This window comes from Trypanosoma cruzi, genomic scaffold, assembly GCF_000209065.1.
Source record: "Trypanosoma cruzi strain CL Brener 1047053516351 genomic scaffold, whole genome shotgun sequence".
In the NCBI taxonomy this organism is placed as follows: Eukaryota; Euglenozoa; class Kinetoplastea; order Trypanosomatida; family Trypanosomatidae; genus Trypanosoma; species Trypanosoma cruzi.
In genome coordinates, this window is record NW_001849339.1 from 1 (window position 1) to 22,976 (window position 22,976).

Sequence of the window (22,976 nt, forward strand, 5' to 3'; positions counted from 1 at the left end):
AGCGGGGGAAAGTGTATTTCGACGGTTCCTCAATGCGCTGTTGCATCAGACCAATGCTTTACAGAATGATTCTTCTTCTTCATTGAAAGAGCCATTTGTGCGGGCACAGGGGCACGCTTTCTGCACTTCGGTTCTGAGGTCACTGGCATGTCTTTTGAGTGACATCATCATTCATGAAATATACTACTGCACAGGGACTCTTACGAAAGAAGTAGAGGAAAGGAAACAGGATGCGCTTTCGCTGTCAACTCCTTTTGGTGACAATAGTTCATTTCCGGCGCATAATCTTTTGACAAGTTTTTGGACGGGTTTTGCATTTCTTCTAGATTCCAACACGTGGCAGGCAGCGTGTGATTTGCTGGCGGTCTTTCATCGTTATGGGTGCGCGGAGTTTCTTGGCACAATTTCTTCCCCTCCCTTCTCGTCGCTATACTCGTTGGGTTTAAACATCGCACCGGACTTGGCGGCTGTGCAACTTGTTTTTTTGCATCAGGGCAAAGAATTAACGACGAGTAGGAACGTTTGGAGACATGCGGCATTCTCAGCAGAGGAGGATCACAGCTTGGATCACGCAGTGGATGTCGTTTTGAACTATCTCAATGAGTATGCGGGCGAGAAGGAGGAACCTGCGGTGTTTTTGGCTTTTACGGAATTGTTGCTTTTGTGTGACTGGAAATCTCTCGATTATGAAAAGTGTGCGCCGAAGTTTACTGCATTCACCAAAACGGAGGCCTTTGGTGACCCGCAGTGCCAACAGTATCGGGTGTTATCCACCCAAAGGGATGCATGCCCGCCGCGATCTTCCGTGTTTCGTCCATTCGCGAGCTATGTATGCTACTTTGCAGAGTCGTGGAAGCGGGGCCTTCTTTTGCTTTCACCTGGTTCTGAGAGGACCTCCGAGGGGTTGTCGTCACGCATCATGTTTGTACTTGGGGAATTCTTTCAAATTGCACTAAAGGTCTTTGGCGTCTCTTCCGTTGATGTTTTGCTGCGTCGAGTCATTGGAGGGAATGCTTGGAAAAGAGGTTCTGTGGGAATGACCTCGTCGTGCTCAAAGAGCCACCACACGGATCTTTGTTCACTACACAGCTGCGTCGACCTTGCAAGAGAAAGCCATAAATTAACTGAGGAGCACGTGTCATTGTTTCAGCACAAGTTTGAAACAATTGTGGTTGCGCCGCTTATTTTTCTGTTTCAGTCGCCGGAGACACCATTGCCGCTGTGGAGCAAGATTCTTGCCCTGGTGGCAGCGCTGCTTCGGTACCATGAGCAGAATCATGGATTTGTGACTGATCAACTGCTAAAGTTTCTGCCAGATATTGAGCGAGGGTTGGGAGTTGGTACGGCATACAATTCATTTACTGATGAGACACCGCTTAACGATCGGCTGGTGGTGCTCGTCCTTGCGGATGAGGTGTCGTCCAAGGTGAAAAGTCTACGATTGGCAGCGTGGACGAAGATACCGTGTCCGTCTCCGTTTGACTCCGGTAACGGTGTGTCCCTCCTGGCGTCCCTTTTGGATAACCACTCGGTTCTCAAGACGCTTGTGGACAAGCTTGCCAATGACCCTTTTTCCGCCCAGTCCATAGCAAACGTTGGAAAGAATGCTCCAACGGAATTTGTGGGGGACCGCACCACGTCTACCGTATCATCTCGTACGGAAGAGTGGGAACTGAGGCATGTGCAGAATGTCTCGAAGTGGTCGCACGAGGGATCGGATTCTGAAGATGTGAAGGCATTTCACCCCATGGCGACGCCCAGGCCAGCCGCTAACCATCCTGATGAAGGTGATTTATCCAGCCTTATCATCCAACGTGTGCAGAGCCACTCAACGGTATCCACGTCACATCGCTTTGGAGGCTACGTTTACGAAACTTTAACTGGAGCGAACGATGTCGTGCAATTGACCGGCCAGTTACCTCTTGAATATTACAGCGTTGCACCCAAAGGAACGCCCTCCACATCTCCTGTCGCTGCTGCGGAAAGGGCCATGGACCCTGAGCAGCCATCTACCACTGCGGAGAAGACTCTTTCCAAGAATGGTTTTGTACCCCCAGGTATTACTATGATGTTGGCGTCAAGTACCAGCACTACTGCTGTAACATCTTTGAGCAATTCGGCCGAAAATTCTTCTGCAAGTAGCGACGACGATTCTGCAGCTTCTTTTACGTAAATATTTGGCTGCTTCCTTAGGTAGGCACAAAGAATTGCGGTGAAACTGATCCCCATTTTATTTCACCACCCAATTTGAATCTCATGTTTTTTTTCTTTTTTTTTTTTTTCTCTTTGCGCCAGTTTATTTGTATATTTCCCTATGAAACGAAGCGGAGAAATTTATGTGTGGGTGCGTGGGCAAAATAAAATGCGGTGTTTCTGTTGCTGTCACTGTTGGCGTTGTTGTTGTTTTCATTAGCACTTGGCGCTTTCCGTCTTTTTTACTTCATTTTTTGTTGGCGTAAAATTCATCATTTTTGGTTGTTTTTTTTTTTTTTTTTTGTTTGTTTGAGAAGGGCAACCGATATTTTTTGTGGCTGCATTTTGGAAGGTTTTTTTTTTTTTTTTTGCGGTACTCTGTAAATGTATATCTCTGTCTGTGTGTGTGTGTGTGTGTTTGTGTGTATTTTTTTTTTTGCTGGTGGTTTATATGAAGGGTGTCATACGTTGAAAATTAAATCGAACAGCCAAAAACATGGATGATGGATACTTTTTGCTCCTCCAGGGATTTTTTTTTTTTTTTTTTTTTCTAGAGGCCTTTATTTAATATTGAGTTACTGTGATGTTTCATCCATTTGAGAGGGTGTGGATGCTTCTGAGAGTGTCTTTATCACCTGTATTCTTGTTGATGTTATTTTGCTTCCCCTACATCTCGGTTTATTTCTCTGAAATATATATATATATATACATATACATACATATGTATGGTGGGCAAAAATAAAAAGTGAAATTAGTCCTAAATTGCATATTGTATTTAGGTATTCCTATAAATACCTCAATACAAGGATATATATATATATATAGTCACAGCGGGACAGCCCTGCGTTTGTTTTTAACTTTTTTTTTTTTTGTGAGGGATTACTTTTGGAACGTTCTTATAAGAGTGAGCGCAAGGATAAATTAGTAGAGAAGGGGGTAGAGGAGTTAATAGTTAATTGAGGCGCATTCCGAGGGAGGAGGAGCCTCGGCGTTCTCTACGGACGCACAAGTGAAGGGAAATGGCGGCTGGCGGGGTGTTACAACCACTCTCCCTTAGGTCCGTAGGGGTGCGATGGCTCGCGTTACTTTGTTCCATTTGCGCTTTTTTGGCATCCGTGACCGTTGCTTACTGTATGGCAGTGAGGTTTGGCTCTATAACGGCACTTTTTACTTTGGCGTTTTTTTGGTTTATCGGTGCCCTTAATTTGCTGAAATTTCTTTTCCGATTAGTGGTCGTGACGCGAGGTGAGACGGACTACCAGGACATGTTGCGGCGAGCGGATGTTATGCATCAGCCAAATGTGCAAAAATTATCTGGGTCTAAAGAAAATGCCTGGCTATCTTATGGGTTTAGCTGCATGCAAGGATGGCGTAGAAGCATGGAAGATGATCATGTAGTGCTGCTTGATGACGATGGAGGGTTTTTTGGTGTCTTTGACGGCCATAGTGGATCAAATGTCGCAAGGTTTTGTGCCGGAAACCTCTTTGATTTTGTATCAAAGACTGCGGCATTTGATGAGGGGAACTACGCAAAGGCTCTGTATGACGGTTTTCTTGCCATCGATAAACATTTGTATGCCAACTACTCGAATGAGAGGAGTGGCTGCGCGGCAATTGTCCTTTTCATTAAGGAAGATGACTTGTATTGCGGTAACGCTGGGGATAGTCGCTGTGTTTTGTGTCGTGACGGGGAGCCACTGCCCCTCAGTAATGACCACAAGCCATTTCTTCCAACCGAGTTATCAAGGATAGAAAGGGCAGGGGGATATGTATGGAACCGCCGCGTCAATGGAGCTCTTGCACTTAGCCGAGCCATTGGAGACTTTGTCTTTAAGTGCAACATGCAGGTGTCATGGGATCAGCAGGCCGTCACGAGTGCTCCAGAGGTGCGATTTATTCGTTTGAATCGCGACCATGACGAGTTTGCCGTCATCGCCTGTGACGGTATATGGGATGTGCTAAACAATGATCAAGTAGTAGAATTTGTGCGTCACCGCATTCAGTCCCGTATTCCTCTGGAGAAGATAGCGGAAGAACTTCTCGAGCGGTGTCTCTCCCCACGACCGTTTGGTGTCGGATGCGATAACATGTCAGTTGTGATTCTTCAATTTAAACGACCAAACTCCTTTCCGTCCACGTCACAGACAGTAGAGAAGACAAAAACCAATGATATTGGCAACAACACCGCAAAGGATGGCACCAGAACTGCTTGATGAGCATCTGCACACAGGAGAGAGGGAGAGAGAGAGGGGAGGAAAAAAGAAAAATGATTGGGTCATAACAATTTGGGCGACAGTACTAAATCCGAGAGGGGATGATGTCTGTTATGATGGGGCGCGGTATATTTTTTGCCTGGCTGTCGTCCTTGTTGTTGTTATTACCGCGTCCTGCTTACTATCGTGAGACCTGTTTGTTTGCAAATGGAATTTTTGTTCTTGGATGAGAATGGAAATAAAACCTCGTGTATGTTTCCCCCTTTCCTTTGCAAGAATTGTGGAGTTCGTTTTTCTTCTTCTTCTTCTTCTTTCTGTTTTCTGTGTGTTTTTCTTTTTATTTGGTTCTCTGAAACGTGCGCAGAGAGCGAAGACGAGGTGAATCCGTTGTGACTGTATCTCAAAGCAGCACCCGGGTTGGGGTACGCAAAGAGAAGAAAAAGAATAAACGCGGGGAAGGGGGTGGAGAAGAAAAAAGAGGGGGGGAAAAAAAGATATATGAACAACAGCAACAAAATTACTGTTGTATTTTTGTTTTGCTGAAGTTGCACGTGTCAACTCTTGCAATGCGTCACAGGCACAACCGCCGATTCTGCTGCTGCTGCTGCTGCTCAGTCTGAAAGGCAGAAAAGGCGTATGGACGTGTAGTTTTATGTGTTTTCATGTTTGTTTGTTTTTATTATTCTCCTTGTCGTGATTGTGCGTGCGTGCGTTGTTGTTGTTGTTGTTGTTGGTGGTGGTGGTGGTGGTGGTGGTGGTGGTGGTGGTGGTGGTGGTGGTGGTGGTGGTGGTGGTGGTGGTGGGAGTGGGAGTGGGTGATACCGTCCTCGAGCTAATTGCCACCCGCTTCTCTGTATTTTTCTTTTTTTTCTCTATTTCTTCCACTCCTTGTGTTTTTTCTGAGCGTCGCTGCACGTACGAGCGGGTAAAAACTCCTTGCAGGGGACGAATGCGAAATTGTCGGCAATAAATTGGCGTGTATCTGCCTTCTCAGGCAGTGAGGGGCGTCTCTCTCTCTTTTTCTCTGTTTTGTGTGTTGTGTTGTGTTGTCGTGCTGCTGTCGGGGCGGGTGTGTGTGTGGTGGGGGTGGCGGCAGCAGAACGGAAGAAGTAGCCCGTTACCCTTTTAAAAGAAAACACACACGCGTGAACACAAAAGACAAATAAATAAATTGTATCAAAGGAAAAGCCAAAGAAGAAAAAAACAACAAACAAACAAAAACAAAAACAAAATAAAACTGGTGATCTTCACGTGGATCTCAATTGGCCTCAAAAGGGATGTTTCAAATGGGGTAATGGAGTGGTTTTGCTCCTGTTGAATGCAGTCGCGCCGGGGTGGAGCCTCAGGCGGGAGAGTAGAGAAAAATAGATGGATGTTTAAAAAAGATGTTTTCTGCATGTTTTTGTTGGAATGGAAGGGGCGTTTTTTAAATTTATTTTTATTTTATTTTTGTTTATTAGGTGTGTTTATGTGTGTCTTTGTGGATGAAATAAAATTTCCCGCAACATTTCTTATTATTATTATTTTTTTTTTTCTTTTTTTGGCTTTATATATGTATATATATATATATATATATACATCTTGTTTTTTTTCTGACGCACAAACAAATGGAGAGAGAGGAAGTAAGAACGTGTGTGTTTGTGTGCGTGTGTGCGTGTGCGTGTGTGTGTGTCAGGGTGTTCATGTGCAGTGGAGTCTCTTTTCACTGTGAATAGGGAAAAGGGGAGCTCGCTGCACGCACGATATTTCATCATCAAAGGAAGAAGGAGAAAACAAACAAACAAAAAAACAAAAGAAAAATTATGACGGACTTTCTAGCGGGATGGATGGGTGGTATCGCCGTGCTTCTCGTTGGACACCCCTTTGACACAATTAAGGTTTGGCAGCAGAGTAGGCATGCAGTCGACGTAGCCCTCTCCATTCCAGCTCCTAGAGGAAGTAGTTTTACGGCGGCCATGGAGTTGTACCGCAGTAATGGCGTGCGTGCATTCTACAAGGGGTTGTGTGCGCCGATGTGTGCGGTGGGATTTGCAAATAGCGCCTTATTTGGGACGTATGGCGTCATTGTGAATTTTTTTATTCGCAATGAGTCATCTCAGTATTATTACGACGATGATCACCACGTCACTGTGATGTACACGAGTCGTCAAACAAATGGAAACCATGCTTCTGGCAACACGTACCAAAAGCAGGATCTTTCAGAGCACTTCCGCACAGGAGGAGGACTTTCCGCTTTTGAAAACTTTATAGCCTCCACAGGCGGTGGCGTAGCGCATGCAACCATTATGAATCCATTTGAACTTGTCAAGATACGTCTGCAGACGGAGCATTTGTTTCCCCACCGTCGGTATCTTGGTACTGTGCACTGCGTCCGGCGACTGTACGAAAATGGAGGAATAAAATATTTTTTTAAAGGGTTTAGCGCAACTCTAATACGTGATATTCCTGGGGCTGGAGTATATCTTTTTAGTTACTCCTCTCTCATTCAGTTACTTGGAAGCGAGAAAAATTACAGCATTCCACATATTCTCATTGCGGGTGGTTGTGCTGGACTGGCGCAATGGATTGTGATTTTTCCTCTTGACACTATCAAGACGAGAATGCAGGTCGCCAAGCAAGGCGAAATGCTGGGATGGACGCGATGCGCAAGGCAGCTTTACAAGATCCATGGGTTTACCGGCCTTTACCGAGGAATGGCACCGGCTCTTGTGCGTGCATTTGCAGCAAATGGGGCGGCATTTGCCGGTGTGGAGGCGACACTGCAGTTTTTCCGTACCACAGGATTAGAGGACATTGAGGTCTGTGACTCCTAAGCATGGATTGCACAGGAATGTTCCTCAACAAAGCAACCCAGAGAAGGTACATATTTACAGAAATATATATTCAATTTTGCATGCCAGTATGCATATGGCTGGCCTTTTCTTTTTTTCTTATTATTATTTTTTTTTTTTTGGAATTCATGATGTGTGCGTTTGTGTGTGCATGTGTGTGTTTATCTGCCGGACGTCTTTTCACGGCGTCTTAATGACAGTAGTATTTATCTCTGCATGCGCTTTGAACCTTCTTGATGTAGAGTATAGCATAGAGAAACAACATTTTTTTTTTTTCCTTCTTAAAAAAAAAAAAAAAACTCATTATGGCCGATCCCTTCTACGATGCCCGTAACGCCCTTGCGATCGGCAATTATCACCAGGCTCTCGCGGAGGCAAGCGGAGCCAAAACGACACTTCGAAAACCCGACGATTTGGCCATCTTTAATACAGAGCGGGAGGCCCTTCTATCTCTTGCTCAAATTGGGCTGGGTCAAGGGGAATCTGTCGTAACGCAGTTAGCCTCCGCGTCTCATCCTACGTTACTGGCAGTGAAAAACTGGGCGCAGTTTTCTTTGGCCATAAAAAATAAATTGCCTGATGGAGCCCTCAATCAAACTGCGGCTTCGGCGCTAACACGGTTAACTGAAGCGGCAGAAGAAGTGAATCCTTCACGCATTCAGGGGGCGGTGCTCGCTGCTTCTGCGCTTCTTGCTTCTGGTGATAATGCCGGGGCAATAAGTTTGGCCAAAAGGTGGATAGGTGAACTTCCAACACCGGAGGGTGCTTCCAACATACGTCAACAAATGGAACTGCGAGCTGTTGTTGTCGAGGCACTTCTCCGTATGCGACGTTCAGAAATGGCTAGAAATGAAGTAAAAAGCATGGAGCAGCTGGACGATGAGTCTGTGCTTACAGTATTGTGCTCAGGTATAGTGAGCCTTCACGAGGGCATCAAGTCTCGCGATGCCTATGAGAGAGCCATTCAGCGCTTTAAGGAGCTTTCCATGCGTTGTGGTCAGAGTGTGCTAGTACATAATTTAATGGCGTTAGCACAAATGGAGCTTGGCGATTTCACGTCGGCAGAGCGTAGTCTTCTCGATGCCTTGGCTATGAGATCAAATGATGTCGATACGACGGCGAATCTGGCGGTTGTTTCTTCGTATCTTGGAAAAGCAGCAGACTCCACGAACCGTTACACCCAGCAAGCGGTTGCCATCGCTGGGACATGGAGTCATCAATACGCCGCCATGAATGCACGCCTGGAAGAGGCTGTCTTGCAGTTTTCAAAGACGGCGTAGTTAGCAAACAATCATGAAGAATAAACCTTTAGGATGTGCGTTGAAATAGTAAGACTACTACACTGTCTTTTTTATTGCATTAAGTGAGAGGGAGAGAGCGAGAGAGATGGAGTTGTCGCCACTTCACCTTGTCAAGCTCAATCTTTGGAAAGAAGGTGGAGGTGGGAAATCAATGAATGAATGCTAGTAACGCATGGAGTTCCCATGTCGTTTGGATATAATTGTTTCGCATTTCTATGTTTTTTTTGTTTTTTTTTTTTTTGTTTTCTGCGTGGGGATGAAAAGAATTTTTGGACTAGGGAAAGAAGGAGTCGAAAGGGTCTTTCCTTGCCATGATGCAGCACGGGGTGCGCTGGAAGGCCGCAGCAAATCTTGAATTGTTGCTGGGATCGGAGCATCCGCCCGCCCGTATTGTTCGGGACGTTACAAACGCCTCGGCAAATATTGATGGTGCGGCTGTGGATGCAAGAAACACGGTGAATTTTAAGAACACGCTCTACTGCAATCGACAGGACGCTGGCTACGTTGGCACATGGCAGCGCCTGGCTGAATACTACCGGTTCATGTTTTCGAAAATCCCTCTCTGGGAAAAGAGTGACCAGCACGGTGAGACAAAGAAGGAAACGACGGAGGCTTTCGTGGTGAAAAACGAGGAAGAGGGAGATGGTGAGATGCCTACGCCTCACGAGAACGTTTTGCCGCCGACTTATCGAGCGGTAGGCGTTCTTACGCAGACGAGCAACCCGGGCGATATTGGAGGGGACCTCCTCCTTCCATGGGAGTTTTATCCGGTGACAGACATTAACGATGAGGATGCCTATGCTGAGTGCATCAAGGCCCTTTTGAGAGAAGCCCCAGTGGTCAATGGATTACTTCATATTGGGGCCGAGGAAGAAGACGAACTGGGGGCGGCAGGAGCCACGATGGCAGCTTCGGAACTTAAATGCTTACAGCCGAAGTGACGGGAGGCTTTCGATTTACACACGTCTGGTTCCTCAGTTTAGTGGCATCTACCCAGGGATGGCCGTTGGAATTCTCGGCGACCCCTTCAAGCGTAGCTCGTCCGGCGTGTTGACTGGTGTTTTGGTGCGTCAATTTATTTTGCCCTCCCGTCCTACTTTCCCATGGAATATGCAAATGCCGCTGCCAACTCCATCCGCTTCAAAAACCATTCCTACACGAGTTCATTTTTGTAGTGGACCCTTTCCGAGACATGAAATTGTCTCCATTTTAAACGCAGTCACCCAAAATGCTCTTGCACGTGGGGCCGATTTGCTCATCATTGGCGGTCCCCTCGTGAAGGAATTTGAAGAGTTTGAGAAGGAGCTTTTGACGACGTTGCAGCGAACGTTTGACGAGCTTTTAGGGGCGTACATGGATGGAATTGAAGACACGATATCGAACTACTATGCTGTAAACAGTAACCCAGCAACGAAACATCGTTTGAAGGTGGTGTTGATCTCACACAGAGATGATGTGACTCAGATACCAGCTCTCCCGACGACCATGTATGGCGTCCAGGACGGAAGGGATGTTTGGGTCCGCTCAAATCCTTGTCGCATCTCCGTCAATGGTATTCACTTTGGAGTGTGCAACGAAGATGTGGTGGGAAAAATGCGTGATAAAATGGTGGAGCGGTGGCCGACCGAGGCAGGTAGTCTTCGTCGTGTCGTTGAGGCGCTCGTTCAGAGTCGCTTGTACGCCCCCATTTATGGGCTGCCCGCGGTAATGCACGAGCTGAAACATTTTCAGGCGCTTCGTATGGAGTACCTACCGGAGGTGAGCAATGAAGAAGTCAGCAACAACAACGAAGATAAGGACGACGCGAATCTTACAAACGGCAAACCGGCAACTTCCCTGACGTGGGACAGTCTTTTTTCTATCTACTCAGCGGAAAGCGAGGCGCCGGACGAAGTGAAGACTGAAGCGAAACGTGTCAAGATGGAAACACAAGATTCTTCTGTCCCGTTAAAGAATGGGTTAAACAGTGAGAAAACAGTAGAGTGGATGCCTCATGTCATGTTTCTACCCTCAACACGGCCGCGTTTTGTTGTCGTGACACACCGCAGCGTATTTGATGGAGCGAAGGGTGCGCGGCGTGATGAGTCGGAGCTGGACGATGTTTCCACCGCGTCAGGTGTCCTGGTGGTGAACCAAGAAATTTGGAGTAAACGTTCTGCACCGAAGTTTGAACTGCGCGTTGCGGAGGTGACAATACCCGACAGCGGACTAGTAATGCGCCGTGGTGCATCCGAGGCGAACGGAGTTTCATGTGGTCTGATTCATTTTGTCAACAACGCGGTTAACAGTTGAACTGGGCTAGCAGGATGGGTGGTGGCGGTGGTGACATTTTGATAGAGGGGCCCGCAAGGGGTTTCAGTCGTAAATGCATTTATCTATTAACCTGTTATGAGTTTTGTTTTTTCCCCTTAATTGCTTTATTATCAGTTGAGCAGCACTCGTAAATATTTGTGTGTTCCTTTGCTATGTCTCTTTCTCTCTTCATGTGTGCGTCTGTTTGATACAGGCAGTCAAATTTTTTTTTTTTTTTATTTCCTCTTAGTTTCTTTTTCTTTTTTGTTTGGTGTCATGGCGCGCGGCGTACATCTTGACAGGCTCGCGAAAAGTGCGCACGTACACGACTGGGTGGGAACGGCAGACGCAAACTTCTTCTAATTGCCGCCCGTTGCCGTTCACACCGTGGCACGCTGGCGGCAGTCGAAAGGAGTGAGATGTAAATCCTTTCGGCCGCGGACGTAATTTTTTTTTTCTTTTTTTTTTTTTCTTCTCTCTCTATTTTTCTATTCTTCCCGTGTCCTTTTTTTTTTTTTTTTTTCTTTCACTTTTCCTACTCGTCCCCTTCGACTGTCCGCCGTTCTCTCTCGTTTCTGCCACTGCGCCTGGAGTTCAAGGAAGCAAGACGGTATTAAATTGACAAGAGCGAAGAAAACATTAGGCTTGACGCGGGCCCGTAGGAATTTAATAAGTGGATTTGGCAACACGCTCACAAAATAGGAAGAAAGAAAGAAAAGAGGAAACGCGAAGAAAACACGTTTTATATTGAAAGAAGAGTAAAATTAATATTCCAAAAAAAAAAAAAAAAAAAAAAAGCAGGAGAGAATTATGGCGGAGGGAACTGCAGCCGCTGCGGGGGCATTGAGTGAGCTTTTTATTGACGAAGACAAGGTCCACAGATCGCTGATTCCAGACGATGTGGTGATCCGCGATTACCTCAGCTGCATTAACGACGACACATGGGTGCGACATGCCGAGCTGGTGCAGCTTTCAGACCTGAAGGAAACACCGCACGAGGAGCTGGTGAAGAAGGAGGTCCTCCGCACATTTATTGAGGAGCGACGTAGAAGCGGGCTGGAGGTGCCAAGGGATCTCATCATGGAGGGCATAATTTGGCAAGAACGGTTTATGGAAGAGTATAAAAGGGAACAGCGTTCACAAGACAATAAGGAAGCATCAAACTACAAGCAATCTCTAATGTCAAAGTTTCGGACGAAGCGAACTGGTGTGAGTGGCGTCACCGACTCCACTTCAAGAGGAACAAGAGCCATTGAGTACAAGGAGGCGCAAGCCTCTGCGCCAGAATACCCAACGGAGAATACGGATGCAAGGGATACGTATCATGAGCTTCCTCATGGAAATGCATCGGCGGCACAACAGGATCCAAATAACGACGTGCCCAAGAAGGAAGAGGAGGAAAAAATTGAACCTGCAGCAGCTAGTGAATTTGACCACGAAATAGACATCGCCGCAGAACCGTGCCCTGTGGAAGATCACACTGAACCTGAGCAACAGGCGGATGAGGCTCTTCAGCAGGGCCATTCTGGCGAGAGCAAAAATGAATATCCGACCGAAGATGAATTCCCAGCTGGGCAGCAATCGGCTGTGGCTGAACCGGCGGTTCAGGCTGCTGTACCCGGTGATGTGACGCAGGCCGCTGCTGAATACCCATCTGAGGAGGGGATTTCAGCCGAGAAGCCGAACCATGAGGGGGAGGCAACGGCGCCTGACACTGAGGCTCCCGATGGCACGGAGTATCCGGTTGAAGATGCCAAAACTCCGCCCAACGAGCCGGCGGCGGATCTGGCAGACCAGCCAGCTACCGATGCGAATGCTGATACAAACGCGGAAGAAATGTGAATGTATAATATATAATAGAAACGGTTTTTTTTTTTTTTTTTTTTGCAACAAGGAAAAAAAGGAAAAGGTGGAGATGAAAATGGAAGAAAAAAAAAGAAAAAGGACAATCTATACGGACAGTACAGAGCGAGGAAAGGAAAGTTCTGTCGATATGAGGACGTGAATAGGTTTTAAAATAACACTTCGCTTTTTTTTTTTTATATATGGGTTTATTTCCGTAAACTGGCTTATATAAATGTCACGTTTGCAGCCTCCATATGTATTACATGTTCCCTATACACTGCTCTCACAATACACCGAATCAATTGCTGCCAATACTTTTTTTCATTGCCTATTAGGTTCGCTTATTCCAGGGAACAAACGTGCGTTAAAACTGATGGTCGTTGGCTTATTTGGCTGTGCGTCTTTAATATGTCTATATTTATTGTTGCAGTTTTTTTTTTTTTTTTCCTTTTATTCTTTTTGAGTGAGTGTGAAAAGGGAGGTTTGGCGACTTTGAATACCACATGTATACACGCTCAAAAAAAAATTTTTTTCTTTTTTTTTTTTCTAGTATGTTGCGAATGTATAATAGGGAACGGAGCAGTGGATCTCCACCATGTTGACAACTTTACACCTTTGAAAACGATTTTTATTTTTGGTTGTTGTTCTTGACGGATTTATGCATTGTTTTTTTTTTTTATATCTCTTTTTTATTTCTTTTGTTTTTGCGTGTGTTTTTTTTTTTTTTTTTTTTACTGAGATATGATGATTACTGCAATGCCAAATTTAGATATTCTTACGGAATTGAAGTATTTATGAGTCCCGTTATTGCGCTTCACGAGGACCTTCAGAAAAGACTTGAGGAATACCGCAGTACGCGTGGATTCAGCCCCGTCAAATGGATTGAGCACAAGTGTGCCGCACTGAACGAGTACATGGCTTCCCATGGGCTTAAGGTGTGTGTTACAAGTGTTTCTGGTGGAATTGACTCTGCAGTGGTGCTGGCACTTTGTTCAAGAGCGATGCGGATGCCTAACAGTCCTATTGTGAGGAATGTTGGCATATGTCAGCCAATCTGCAGCAGCGCGTGGGCCCTTGCGCGAGGGCGGGAGAACATTCAGTCTTGTGGCGCACTGGAAGTCATTGTCGACCAGACAGAGCTTCACAAACAGTTGTCAAGGATTGTTGAGACGGCGGTGGGGATAGACGGTCAGAACTTTGCCAGAGGACAGTTACGAAGTTACATGCGCACTCCAGTGGCGTACTACGTGGCGCAGCTGTATAGCCAAGAAGGGAATGCGGCCATTGTCATGGGTACAGGGAATATGGACGAGGATGGCTACTTGGCTTACTTTTGCAAAGCAGGCGACGGTGTTGTCGATGTGCAGCTTATCTCTGACCTACACAAGAGTGAGGTGTTTTTGGTGGCACAGGAGCTCGGTGTGCCGGCGAACACTTTACAGGCTTCTCCCTCCGCCGACCTGTGGGAGGGTCAGACGGACGAGGAAGAACTTGGATTCCCATACGATTTTGTGGAGCTCTACACGGGGTGGTGCCTGCAGTTGAGTGATGAAGAGCGACAGTCATTTCTGCACTCGCTCTCTTCAGATGCTCGTCAACAGTACGAGAAATATAAGGATGCATGTGAGAATACACATCGTCGCAACGCACATAAACTCCGGGGCCCCATCAACTTGTAACCAACTTTTTTTTTTTAAAGAAACCCAAAAAGAAAAAAAAGAAAAAAAATACAGAAAAACAAAAGGAGAAGGAAAATGCCATATATTTCTATTTTGATTTATGTGATGAGGAGCTTTGGTATTCTACTGGCATAATATGTTTCCTTTTGGTTTTCTTCTTCTTTATTGTGGGGATACCGATTCTATCCCTACACAAATATTTTGAATCCTTTCCTTTCTTACGGTTTGTGCACTTATATTTTCTTATGCATGCATCCTTTCCTTTATCTATATATATATAGATAGATAGATATTGCTTACCTCTGTTTTTATTGCGGTTTTTGACTTTTGTTGCCGTTAGTTCAGGCCTTTTCGGTTGGCAATGCGAGAGTTATTGGGCAACTCCGATACGGAAGGGTTGCTGGCCATGGAGCACCGTCAGGGGAAACCCCTACGGGCTCTGAAAACGACGAGTGACGATGAAGACGATGCCGCATTTAAGACATGCATGAGCGGAGGAACGGAGGATGCCTTTGGATCTCAGACCAGCAGTCGCCGGAAGATATTTAAGAGGTTGAACCTGGACGCTTTCTACAATGGTGCGCAGTTTCGTGCGGGGGGTGAAACCACAGAACGTACGGGTGGGAGGAGTGAACGAAGAAAGAATGTGCGTGGACTTCTCAATATGATCTACGGCGAGCAAGAAATGGGTGCTTTACAGCAAAGGCATAGACGTCCAATGGATAGTGACATTAACTCCGCCACGACAAATACAGTGGATGCTGCAGCACCCGTTGTTGCCGTTTCTCCAGGAACACCTCTTAAGAAACGCAAAGAGAAACACGAGGCAGGGGAGTGGGTATCTGCGCGTCACACGGCTTTGGAGGAATTGCGGCTGGAGTTGGACAAGCGACTGCGCACGGATGCGCACTTCCGACCCGAGCTGCGAGAGGTTGCGAAGGAGAAAGAGGAACACATAGAACAAGCAATAGAAGAAGAAGAAGAGGAGGAAGGTCATCAGCGGAACGTGAGCGTGATGACTGGAGAGCGGCGACGCTTCAGTGATTCTATTGATTCATCCCGAGGTCTAGAGATGAGTCCTGCAGTCATTTCGGACCGTGCTGAACCCGGGAGGATGAATGAATCAGCCATAGATCTTTCTGATATTCATGACATCCCCGACGGGCGATCGATGGAGGTGATGCGGCGGGCGGAAGAACGATCAATAGAGAGAAAACAGAGAGCGGAGACGGAATTTCGGAATAGGGAGCTCTTAGAGTGCACGTTCCACCCACAAGTCGCCCCAAACTCCGCCGTTCTCTTTCAAAAAATGGCGCTTGGGAAGGGCAATGTATTTGGCCGATTGTATCCACAAGAGCTACGGGATCAGGCGGCTAAGGCACGTGATGCTCAGATGCGAGAAGAGCTGGAGTCCCTTGAAAGGTATGAAATAGAATTTCTTCGTGAACGCTGCGGTGGGTTAACAGCCGCATGCCCAGCTGAAGACAACTTTGGGTTGTTCCTAAGCAACGTGCTTGGGAGAAGTGTGGTCCACGGAGCTGTTTCTATAAAAACGGATTACAAATCGCCACTGGCCCAAAAGATGCACGCTGATGCTTCCATTGGTGATTCAGATGGATCTGGGATGGTAAAGAAGACTACTCGCGAAGAACGCCGATACCGTATTGCGTGCTTTGACGAGTTTCTTCAACGTCAAAACGAGCACAAAAGGAGTAGGTCTCGTAGTGTGCGGAATATGGAAAAGGCACTGACACCATCCTTCAAACCTGAGATTAGTGTGCACAGCGTGCAAATTGCGAAGGAATTAATGGCCCGTAGTTCAACCACTCCGTCGGGTTCCAATAATGCATCAGCGCTGGCTTCAGCTGTGAAAAAGCACCGCTCTCCATACGTGGATCCATGCACTTTTAAGCCGAGGATTACTGCAGTTTCCCGTGCCATGGAACCACGGGGCGTGGAATCCATGGCGAACGATGGTGTGCGTCTACGTGAATGGAGGAAAAGACAGCAGGAAAGAGCAGCAAAAGAAGAAATCAAGTATCCATTTCGTCCCACTCTTAATGATGCTCACAATAAGCGTATCGAGTCACTGTTGACATTAAAGAATTACTCACGCTACGAGCAGGGTTTGCGACGGCGGAAAGAGCAGATGGCGAGAATGAAAGAGGAGCAGGATGCCATAAAAGAAAATGAAGAGGTGGAGCGAAGCACGTTTTGTCCCAAAACAACCCGTAAACCGGAGTATGTAACAAGAATGGCTTCCAGCTTTGCTCTCGTCCGGCAGCAGTATGGAGAACTGTGACAGGCTTGAGAGGATGGTGTTTCTGTGCGTGCAAAAACGTGGGTATGATTGGAGTGGTTGAAATGACGGACCAGACTTTAACTTCTGCCGTCGTATTCAAGTGTTTTTTTTTTTTTTTTTTTTTGGTGTTTGCCGTTGTCTACATGGCTGCTCGTAAGATTTCTTTCAGCTTTACTTTTTTTTTTCCCATTTGAAACTTTTTTCTTTATTTTCTCTGTGTTGCGTATTAGTTTAGAGGACGCGGGTGGAAGGTAGAGGGGCATCGTATTTTTGTTTGATTTGTTAGGGCTCTGGGAAAGGTGGTCAAAATTAGAAAAACCGATTTTTTTTGCTTCTGTTTCTGTTTTTTCCCCCTCAATTCGGTTGTGTGTGCGTCTAGGCGAGAAAGGGAGAGAGGGAGAAGGAAAGAATGAAAGAAGAAGAGTGTGGCAAAATGACGGAGCAGGATGGCGCCAGCTCACCCTCGCCGGATTGTCAGGTCGAGGCGCTTTCATCGTGTCGCCTCTCTCGTGCAGGGAGCGAGGCTCCTCACAGGACACGTGAATCTCTGGTGCCTTCGCCGAGATCGTGCCACTCCTCTTGCGCAGGAAGCGAGGCACCACAACGGCACCGTAGGGGGCACTCCTTGCGCAATCCTCCTGGTGCAACACCGAGAGGGGATGATAGGACCGCGGAGTTTGATGACGCGGTAGGAGAGGGGGTGGAAGGTTTCTCGGATAAAAACGGACTTGTGAAGAAATTTGGTGGTTGGGTAAACAATACGTCTTCATTTTATATAGAAAATGATGGAGGCAAAATGAACGCGATTTCAAAGGCAGACAGACATTTTGCCCGTTCCAAAGAGGCGAGTGAAATGGAAATGGCTTTATACCACTCCGTACCCTTTGCGGGTGGATCGTTTACATTGCTGCAAAAGCTACACTATCCTTTTGATGTTCCAGAAACGTTAGTAAATTTGCGTACCAGAAGTTCGGTTCAAGAAGGCGTTGTTGAGAATGCCGAATATGAGGCGACGGGAGAACTTCAAGCTACAAACGGTGTAGAGAATGGTGCCACTCGCAGTGTTGTGAGGAATGATATTGAGACAATAGAAAGCTGCGTCAGCGCAATGACGATGTGCATGATGCCTGACCCAGTTTATGGTGCTCCTGTTCTCGCTCTCTGCGTTGGGGACGCAAATGGTAGAGTGAATTACTCGGAACTGGATGTGTGCCACACGAGGAGCGCACAGTCCCTGTCATTGAATGCACAAAAGAGCAAATCCAACGCTACTATTGGGAGTTCCAGTCAAACGGATCCGGATCTGATTAGTTATGACGCCTCGCTCCCTTCTGATCATTCTTTTCTGTACCATGATAGTGCTGGGTTTCATCGACCACCTCTGCGAAGTCACGGTCACCAGGCGTACGTGCGAGAAATGGACTGCCTTACCTCCGTAACAATCTCCCAGGCCGTCAAGTCTGTTTGTTTCTTGACGACCCAAGATTCCCCACATACTGTGAGCTACCTGACAGCGAATGAGCGTGACATCAAACTGTTTCGGGTTCAGCGCGAGGGTTTCACACCGTTTCACGCTTTTCCTTCCATGGAGGCGGTGGTGGGGAGGCGCCATATTCAGGCACGTTATTTTCCTCCTTTTTCACCCCCCTCTATTATTCTCCCTGTGCGTGTATTTTCTGGGTGCCATTTAAATGTCATACAAGAACTTTGCGTTTGTCCGGATGTTCATTCCTTTCTGAGTGCAGATGACTTGCAGGTTTTCTTGTGGAACTTGGAAAGTTGCGACTTGTCAAAGGGGATGTGCGTCACGGACTGTAGGCCTCTGTCAGGGCGTATGGATGAGTTGGAGGAATTAGTGACTTCCATTGCCTTTAGCCCTAGTCACAGCTCTATTTTCTTGGTCAGTAGGAGCTCTGGATTTCTTGGCATTGGCGATTTGCGCCAGTCAATTTCGGGGTCTCAATGCCAGTATACCACCTCCATTCGCGTTACGGAGGACGCAGCCTTTCCTATTCCCGAGCAATACAGTGACATTCTTTGTAGCATATCTGGGGCAAAATTTTTGGGTCCTCAACATGTTGTCACTCGTGACTATCTTTCATTGAAACTCTGGGATTTGCGTCGACCGGATGTGCCATGCTCTGTTGCGCATGTCATGAGCTATGTGTCACCGTACCTGGATGTTCTTTACGAGAATGACGCCATTTTTGATCGCTTTCCCATTGCGGTGGATCACGTTTCCGGCACCGTCGTTACCGGACTTTATGACGGTGCTGCGGCGGTCTGGCAACCTCTTCATAAGGGCCGTGCGGCTGAAAAAGATCTCTTGGCCTATTACCGTGTTGACCCCCAAGCGTTACTCTGCGAAGTTGAAAATGGGGGTCGCACGAATGTGGAAGAGTTGAGCGCATCCTTGGAGCGGGACTGGAAGACGCCGGCTGCGAGGGGGATTGGTGAGATGCCGTTGCTCAACGTGCTGCCGACACCTGTTGCCAAAAAGGTGACGTGTGCTTCCGTCGCCGATGGGGGGGAGAGGTTTGCTTTGACTTGTAAGGACGGACGGTGTCTTTTTATTTTTGAGCGGAAGGCCTTCTGCGATGCCTTTTAACGTCAGCTCAGCTCCATGGGTCAATGTCGCTGTTTTGCCGTTTTGAATTTTACGTGAGTTATTTAGAGGGATGGCGTTAGCTTTGAATTATAAATTTAACTTTCTCTGTGTGTGGTTTGATGAATTTTTGTTTCTGCATTTTTGTCATGCTTTTTTTTTTTTTCTTTACTTTTGAAGGTGGGACTGTTGGTTGGTGCTTTTTTAAAAGCCTTTCCTTCTCACACACGACAGGGAATAAATCAGGAAAGAAGAAGAGAGAAAAAAAAAAGGGGGAAAGTTCTGGTGGACGAAAGAAACGGGGCCTGCACAAGTTGGGGAAGCATGTTATCTAAAAATGTTGACTACTTTGATGGGCTTCGCACATTCCCTCGTGATGCCAATGCGCTGCGTCACCACAGCGCTCGCCTGAACTACACGCTGCAGAAACGGTACAACATCCCGTCGGAGGTGGCAGATTTGGCGCTCCAGCCACAGAACACGGAGGATTTTGATCATTACTACCGAAAGCAGGTGATGCGCATAATGGCTCACTTCAACGCGATGACACAGAGACAAGTAAAGGTGAAGGTGGATCCTCGTTTGCCGAGGGGGATGCAGATAATCCGCGGCAGCAATGCGACTGTGCCACCAAAGTCTGGGAAGACGGAGAAGACGATGTCAGACTGGCGTGCTGCTGCCGCATCCCCGTCGGCAAAAGTGAACAAAGCCGTCTCGGACCACCACAAGGATTTGGATGGGATGGAGGCAAACCGTATGATAACTCATCTACAGCCAGAGGGGCAGCAGACACCGCAAGGTGTCTCACCGGTTCTTGCAGCGATGATGTGCGGCCACACCGTAACGGACGGGAAGGCCACCGTCTCATCAGACGACCGCTCTACCGTTATTCAATCGTCGACGAAAAAGTCATGTAGGGAAGTCCTTTTTGGCACCCCGCCGGAGTTTAAAGGATTTACTGCGCTGATGGAGGCATCCCCGGCGGATTCCTTGATGAGTAAGTCACCTCTGCTTTTTTGAGACCATATGTGTATTTCAATTTGTTAGAAACAGAAGGAAGGGAAATATATATATGTTTCAGTGGGAAATTAAAATACTGTACTAATATGCGGAGATGTGTTTTTGTTTTATTGAAGGGTGTTATTTGTACGACTGTTTTTTTTTTTTTTTTTTAACAGTAGACGCACTAGAGGGATGACCGCCTTGTGACGGTTTTGTTCACTTAAGGCAACGGTCATTTGTTTTTTGGTTTCATTTGTGTATTCCAATACTCACTGTTTATTATCTGATTTTGTATATATATATATATATATATATATATTTCATCGTTATGAAAGGCCTATTCTTCCTTTGCCTTTTCTTTATCCATCAACAGGCACACACTCTCTTTGTGTGCGCAGTGAGTTCCCCTGATGCGACAGGGGATGAGTATACATGTATACATATTTTTATATGTTATCTCTATTTGCTATTCTTCTGTTTGTGTTTCTCTTTCTATTGCTGCTGCAGCCGCTGCGTGCAAGAAAGATGGGGCTGTTGCTTGAAGATGAGGATTACACACCCCCACTAAAGGCCAATAGGGTAGAAAGTCACACACCACCACCACCACCAACAACAACAACAAAGGTGGCACGAAAAGGGGGAAAAAGGGACGTGAGTCTTTCAGAACATGAAAAGAAGCACGTTTCCGGCAGCTACACCAAGAACAGTGGGGACTTATCTGCCAAAATTGGGATTCGACTCCGTGGTGGAAATGGCATTGAGAAGATGGACGCATTTGCATTTGGTTTGGGTCGATCGCCGGTGACATTTGCCGACGCCTCGCCACTTCGGGTGCGAGGAGGTTCCAGCACTACGGTTTCGCAGGGCTCTCTTAATTTTTCCGACACCCAACGGGATCCACCACCGACGGTCGCGAAATGCGTCATGGCTTCCTCGCAGGACGTTTTAAATACGGCCGAAATCACACCGAATGCCTCGTCGAACTCCACCACGACACAAATGACGTCGTCAACCCCTTTTGACACCTCGGACGGTACAACAGGCTCTGCGGCATCTGGGAACCCCGTGTCACGCTCACTGTTCAGTGATGGGGCTGCGATAAACCCTGACATCACCCTTTCAGCCGTGCAGACGGGGGTTGAGGGTAATGAAGCGGCACCGAAGCCGAAGGTTCAGATGAAGCTTTCAGATTTTTTTAATAGAATGGCATGCACAAAGAAAAGTGATTGAAATGCGGTTGTTTTAACTATTTTTAAATGCTGGACGAATATCTGTTTTTATTTTTGGTGTGCGAACCACCTGCATGGAGATGGGTGCCTGCATTTCTATAGAACGTCACTGAAGCACATAGAACTCCGATCACATTGACAGCAAATCGAATGAAAAAAACGAGAGAAATCAAACGAAAACAATAATTAAAGGGACACATTGCGGAGCTATCGCCTTTTCCGGTTGTCGCTTTGTTTCATATTGCAAAAGAAAGAGAAGCAAGGAGTGAAAAGAAAAAAAGGAAGAGAGAGACGCCTTCCATGAATCTTTTGGGGCTGAGTGCCCCGGTTACACATACATTACTTTTGAAACCTGATTATATATATATATTACTTTATGCGTATGTTTATATATTTTTTATTCGCTGGACTGTGTGGATGTGTTTTTTCGCTGCTTTGTTTGGGGAAGAGACGCCATTAGAGGGGAGCGAGAGTGACGGATCACACCACAGGCTTGCCAAGTCATCTTGATTAGTAGAATGGCCGCCCTTCGCAGCATTCTCTCAAGAAGGGAAGTAAACCAATTCTGTTCAATCGGATCCGAATTACTCAGCGGCCCGCTTTCTCTTTCCCTTGAAAAGTGGGAAGCGGCACTAGAGGCGCTGGAAAAGGCCAAAAATGATTCCTCCATACTTCCTGCCGTGGCATCATTGTCGATTGATTCTGCGAGTACGTCTGTGCGTCACTACCACAATGTCTACTCTAAATGTGTGCGGTTGATGGTGATTCCTCTCCGTCGTTGGCAGCAATGGCGTGAGGGACTGTGTTTTTTCATGGGCGAATCATCCAGGGAAGAGGCAGCACCGCTTGCCACGTTGTGTCGTCAGTGTCTTGTTTCCCAACAAGAATGCTTTGCCGTGGCCTTTTGGGGATGCTGGTCAAGTGTTGTCATCCGTCTGGAGTTGCACATGACGTCTCTTGCTGCTGCTGCGGCATCTGAAGTGGGAGTAGAAAAGAGCGGTGAGAATGGCGATGGGGACGTATCTTTCGAGGAGGGAGAAGAAAAGGACGAGGAGGAGGAAGGAGTCAACACCGAAGATGTTGACTTATCCATTCTTCGTCTCAGGCGCCGTTGCTACTCTGAACTCTACCAATTTCAACGCCTTGCTCATGACGCCGCACATCTCTTTGGCTCTTACGCAATGGTTGGTAGGGCCGAACGCCAGTGGCTCACGGACACATTTCTGCTAGGGCGGGATGAGAAGGCAGCGGAGGCTCTTGTTCGACGCAGTTTTAAACGGGATTTTGGTGTTCCATCCGCTGATCTTGACAGTGGGGTGCTGCTCGATGAGTACCATTCCTTTGAGGTAAATGAAGGCAAGGAAAAGGCGATGGCGAAGCGGGCTCAGGACACTCTCAAGGGGGCGTGGTGTCTTAAGGCTCGTGATCTCTTTGAACACGAGATGAGGGCACAGAACGAGAGACCTTCAAAGGAATGCGGGTCC

The 22,976-nt window shown here is 46.9% G+C and overlaps 11 protein-coding genes and 1 pseudogene across 11 annotated transcripts, besides 30 other annotated features; all 12 read left to right on the forward strand.

Moving 5' to 3' along the window:
- Tc00.1047053506221.20 (hypothetical protein, conserved) lies at positions 1 to 2,173 on the forward strand (the record flags this gene model as incomplete). The annotated part of the gene is made up of 1 exon (XM_805633.1): positions 1 to 2,173. A coding segment is annotated over one exon (2,173 nt), but the record flags the coding sequence as incomplete, so codon positions are not given.
- Positions 1 to 17,190: a sequence feature (heterozygous, Esmeraldo-like haplotype).
- Positions 2,260 to 2,288: a microsatellite.
- Positions 2,589 to 2,619: a microsatellite.
- Positions 2,723 to 2,743: a microsatellite.
- Positions 2,885 to 2,920: a microsatellite.
- On the forward strand, positions 3,213 to 4,406 carry Tc00.1047053506221.30 (protein phosphatase 2C, putative; the record flags this gene model as incomplete). The annotated part of the gene is made up of 1 exon (XM_805634.1): positions 3,213 to 4,406. One exon carries the CDS (start codon positions 3,213 to 3,215, stop codon positions 4,404 to 4,406), a length of 1,194 nt encoding a protein of 397 aa, XP_810727.1.
- Positions 4,697 to 4,719: a microsatellite.
- Positions 4,999 to 5,018: a microsatellite.
- Positions 5,118 to 5,137: a microsatellite.
- Positions 5,138 to 5,209: a microsatellite.
- Positions 5,606 to 5,638: a microsatellite.
- Positions 5,829 to 5,865: a sequence feature (AT_rich).
- Positions 5,914 to 5,953: a microsatellite.
- Positions 5,954 to 5,986: a microsatellite.
- Positions 6,037 to 6,078: a microsatellite.
- On the forward strand, positions 6,209 to 7,219 carry Tc00.1047053506221.40 (mitochondrial carrier protein, putative; the record flags this gene model as incomplete). Its single annotated transcript, XM_805635.1, has 1 exon — positions 6,209 to 7,219. One exon carries the CDS (start codon positions 6,209 to 6,211, stop codon positions 7,217 to 7,219), a length of 1,011 nt encoding a protein of 336 aa, XP_810728.1.
- Positions 7,324 to 7,358: a microsatellite.
- Positions 7,543 to 8,517, forward strand: Tc00.1047053506221.50 (coatomer epsilon subunit, putative; the record flags this gene model as incomplete). The annotated part of the gene is made up of 1 exon (XM_805636.1): positions 7,543 to 8,517. One exon carries the CDS (start codon positions 7,543 to 7,545, stop codon positions 8,515 to 8,517), a length of 975 nt encoding a protein of 324 aa, XP_810729.1.
- Positions 8,757 to 8,784: a microsatellite.
- Positions 8,851 to 10,830, forward strand: Tc00.1047053506221.60 (annotated as a pseudogene).
- Positions 11,054 to 11,100: a sequence feature (T-rich).
- Positions 11,278 to 11,357: a sequence feature (T-rich).
- Positions 11,605 to 11,627: a microsatellite.
- Tc00.1047053506221.70 (hypothetical protein, conserved) lies at positions 11,641 to 12,672 on the forward strand (the record flags this gene model as incomplete). Its single annotated transcript, XM_805637.1, has 1 exon — positions 11,641 to 12,672. The coding sequence occupies one exon, from the start codon at positions 11,641 to 11,643 to the stop codon at positions 12,670 to 12,672; it is 1,032 nt and encodes a 343-aa protein (XP_810730.1).
- Positions 12,697 to 12,716: a microsatellite.
- Positions 12,722 to 12,772: a sequence feature (A-rich).
- Positions 13,106 to 13,136: a microsatellite.
- Positions 13,193 to 13,221: a sequence feature (AT_rich).
- Positions 13,342 to 13,408: a sequence feature (T-rich).
- Positions 13,470 to 14,354, forward strand: Tc00.1047053506221.80 (NAD+ synthase, putative; the record flags this gene model as incomplete). The annotated part of the gene is made up of 1 exon (XM_805638.1): positions 13,470 to 14,354. The coding sequence occupies one exon, from the start codon at positions 13,470 to 13,472 to the stop codon at positions 14,352 to 14,354; it is 885 nt and encodes a 294-aa protein (XP_810731.1).
- Positions 14,381 to 14,430: a sequence feature (A-rich).
- On the forward strand, positions 14,716 to 16,656 carry Tc00.1047053506221.90 (hypothetical protein, conserved; the record flags this gene model as incomplete). The annotated part of the gene is made up of 1 exon (XM_805639.1): positions 14,716 to 16,656. The coding sequence occupies one exon, from the start codon at positions 14,716 to 14,718 to the stop codon at positions 16,654 to 16,656; it is 1,941 nt and encodes a 646-aa protein (XP_810732.1).
- Positions 15,291 to 15,346: a sequence feature (GA-rich).
- Positions 16,760 to 16,780: a microsatellite.
- Positions 17,066 to 19,264, forward strand: Tc00.1047053506221.100 (hypothetical protein, conserved; the record flags this gene model as incomplete). Its single annotated transcript, XM_805640.1, has 1 exon — positions 17,066 to 19,264. One exon carries the CDS (start codon positions 17,066 to 17,068, stop codon positions 19,262 to 19,264), a length of 2,199 nt encoding a protein of 732 aa, XP_810733.1.
- Positions 17,191 to 17,269: a sequence feature (areas merged during assembly that could not be assigned to a particular haplotype. This can correspond to areas where the two haplotypes were merged or to regions with more than two copies in the genome that were merged during assembly.).
- Positions 17,270 to 22,976: a sequence feature (heterozygous, Esmeraldo-like haplotype).
- Tc00.1047053506221.110 (hypothetical protein, conserved) lies at positions 19,586 to 20,281 on the forward strand (the record flags this gene model as incomplete). The annotated part of the gene is made up of 1 exon (XM_805641.1): positions 19,586 to 20,281. One exon carries the CDS (start codon positions 19,586 to 19,588, stop codon positions 20,279 to 20,281), a length of 696 nt encoding a protein of 231 aa, XP_810734.1.
- Positions 20,556 to 20,582: a microsatellite.
- On the forward strand, positions 20,696 to 21,493 carry Tc00.1047053506221.120 (hypothetical protein, conserved; the record flags this gene model as incomplete). The annotated part of the gene is made up of 1 exon (XM_805642.1): positions 20,696 to 21,493. One exon carries the CDS (start codon positions 20,696 to 20,698, stop codon positions 21,491 to 21,493), a length of 798 nt encoding a protein of 265 aa, XP_810735.1.
- Tc00.1047053506221.129 (hypothetical protein, conserved) lies at positions 22,011 to 22,976 on the forward strand (the record flags this gene model as incomplete). Its single annotated transcript, XM_805643.1, has 1 exon — positions 22,011 to 22,976. A coding segment is annotated over one exon (966 nt), but the record flags the coding sequence as incomplete, so codon positions are not given.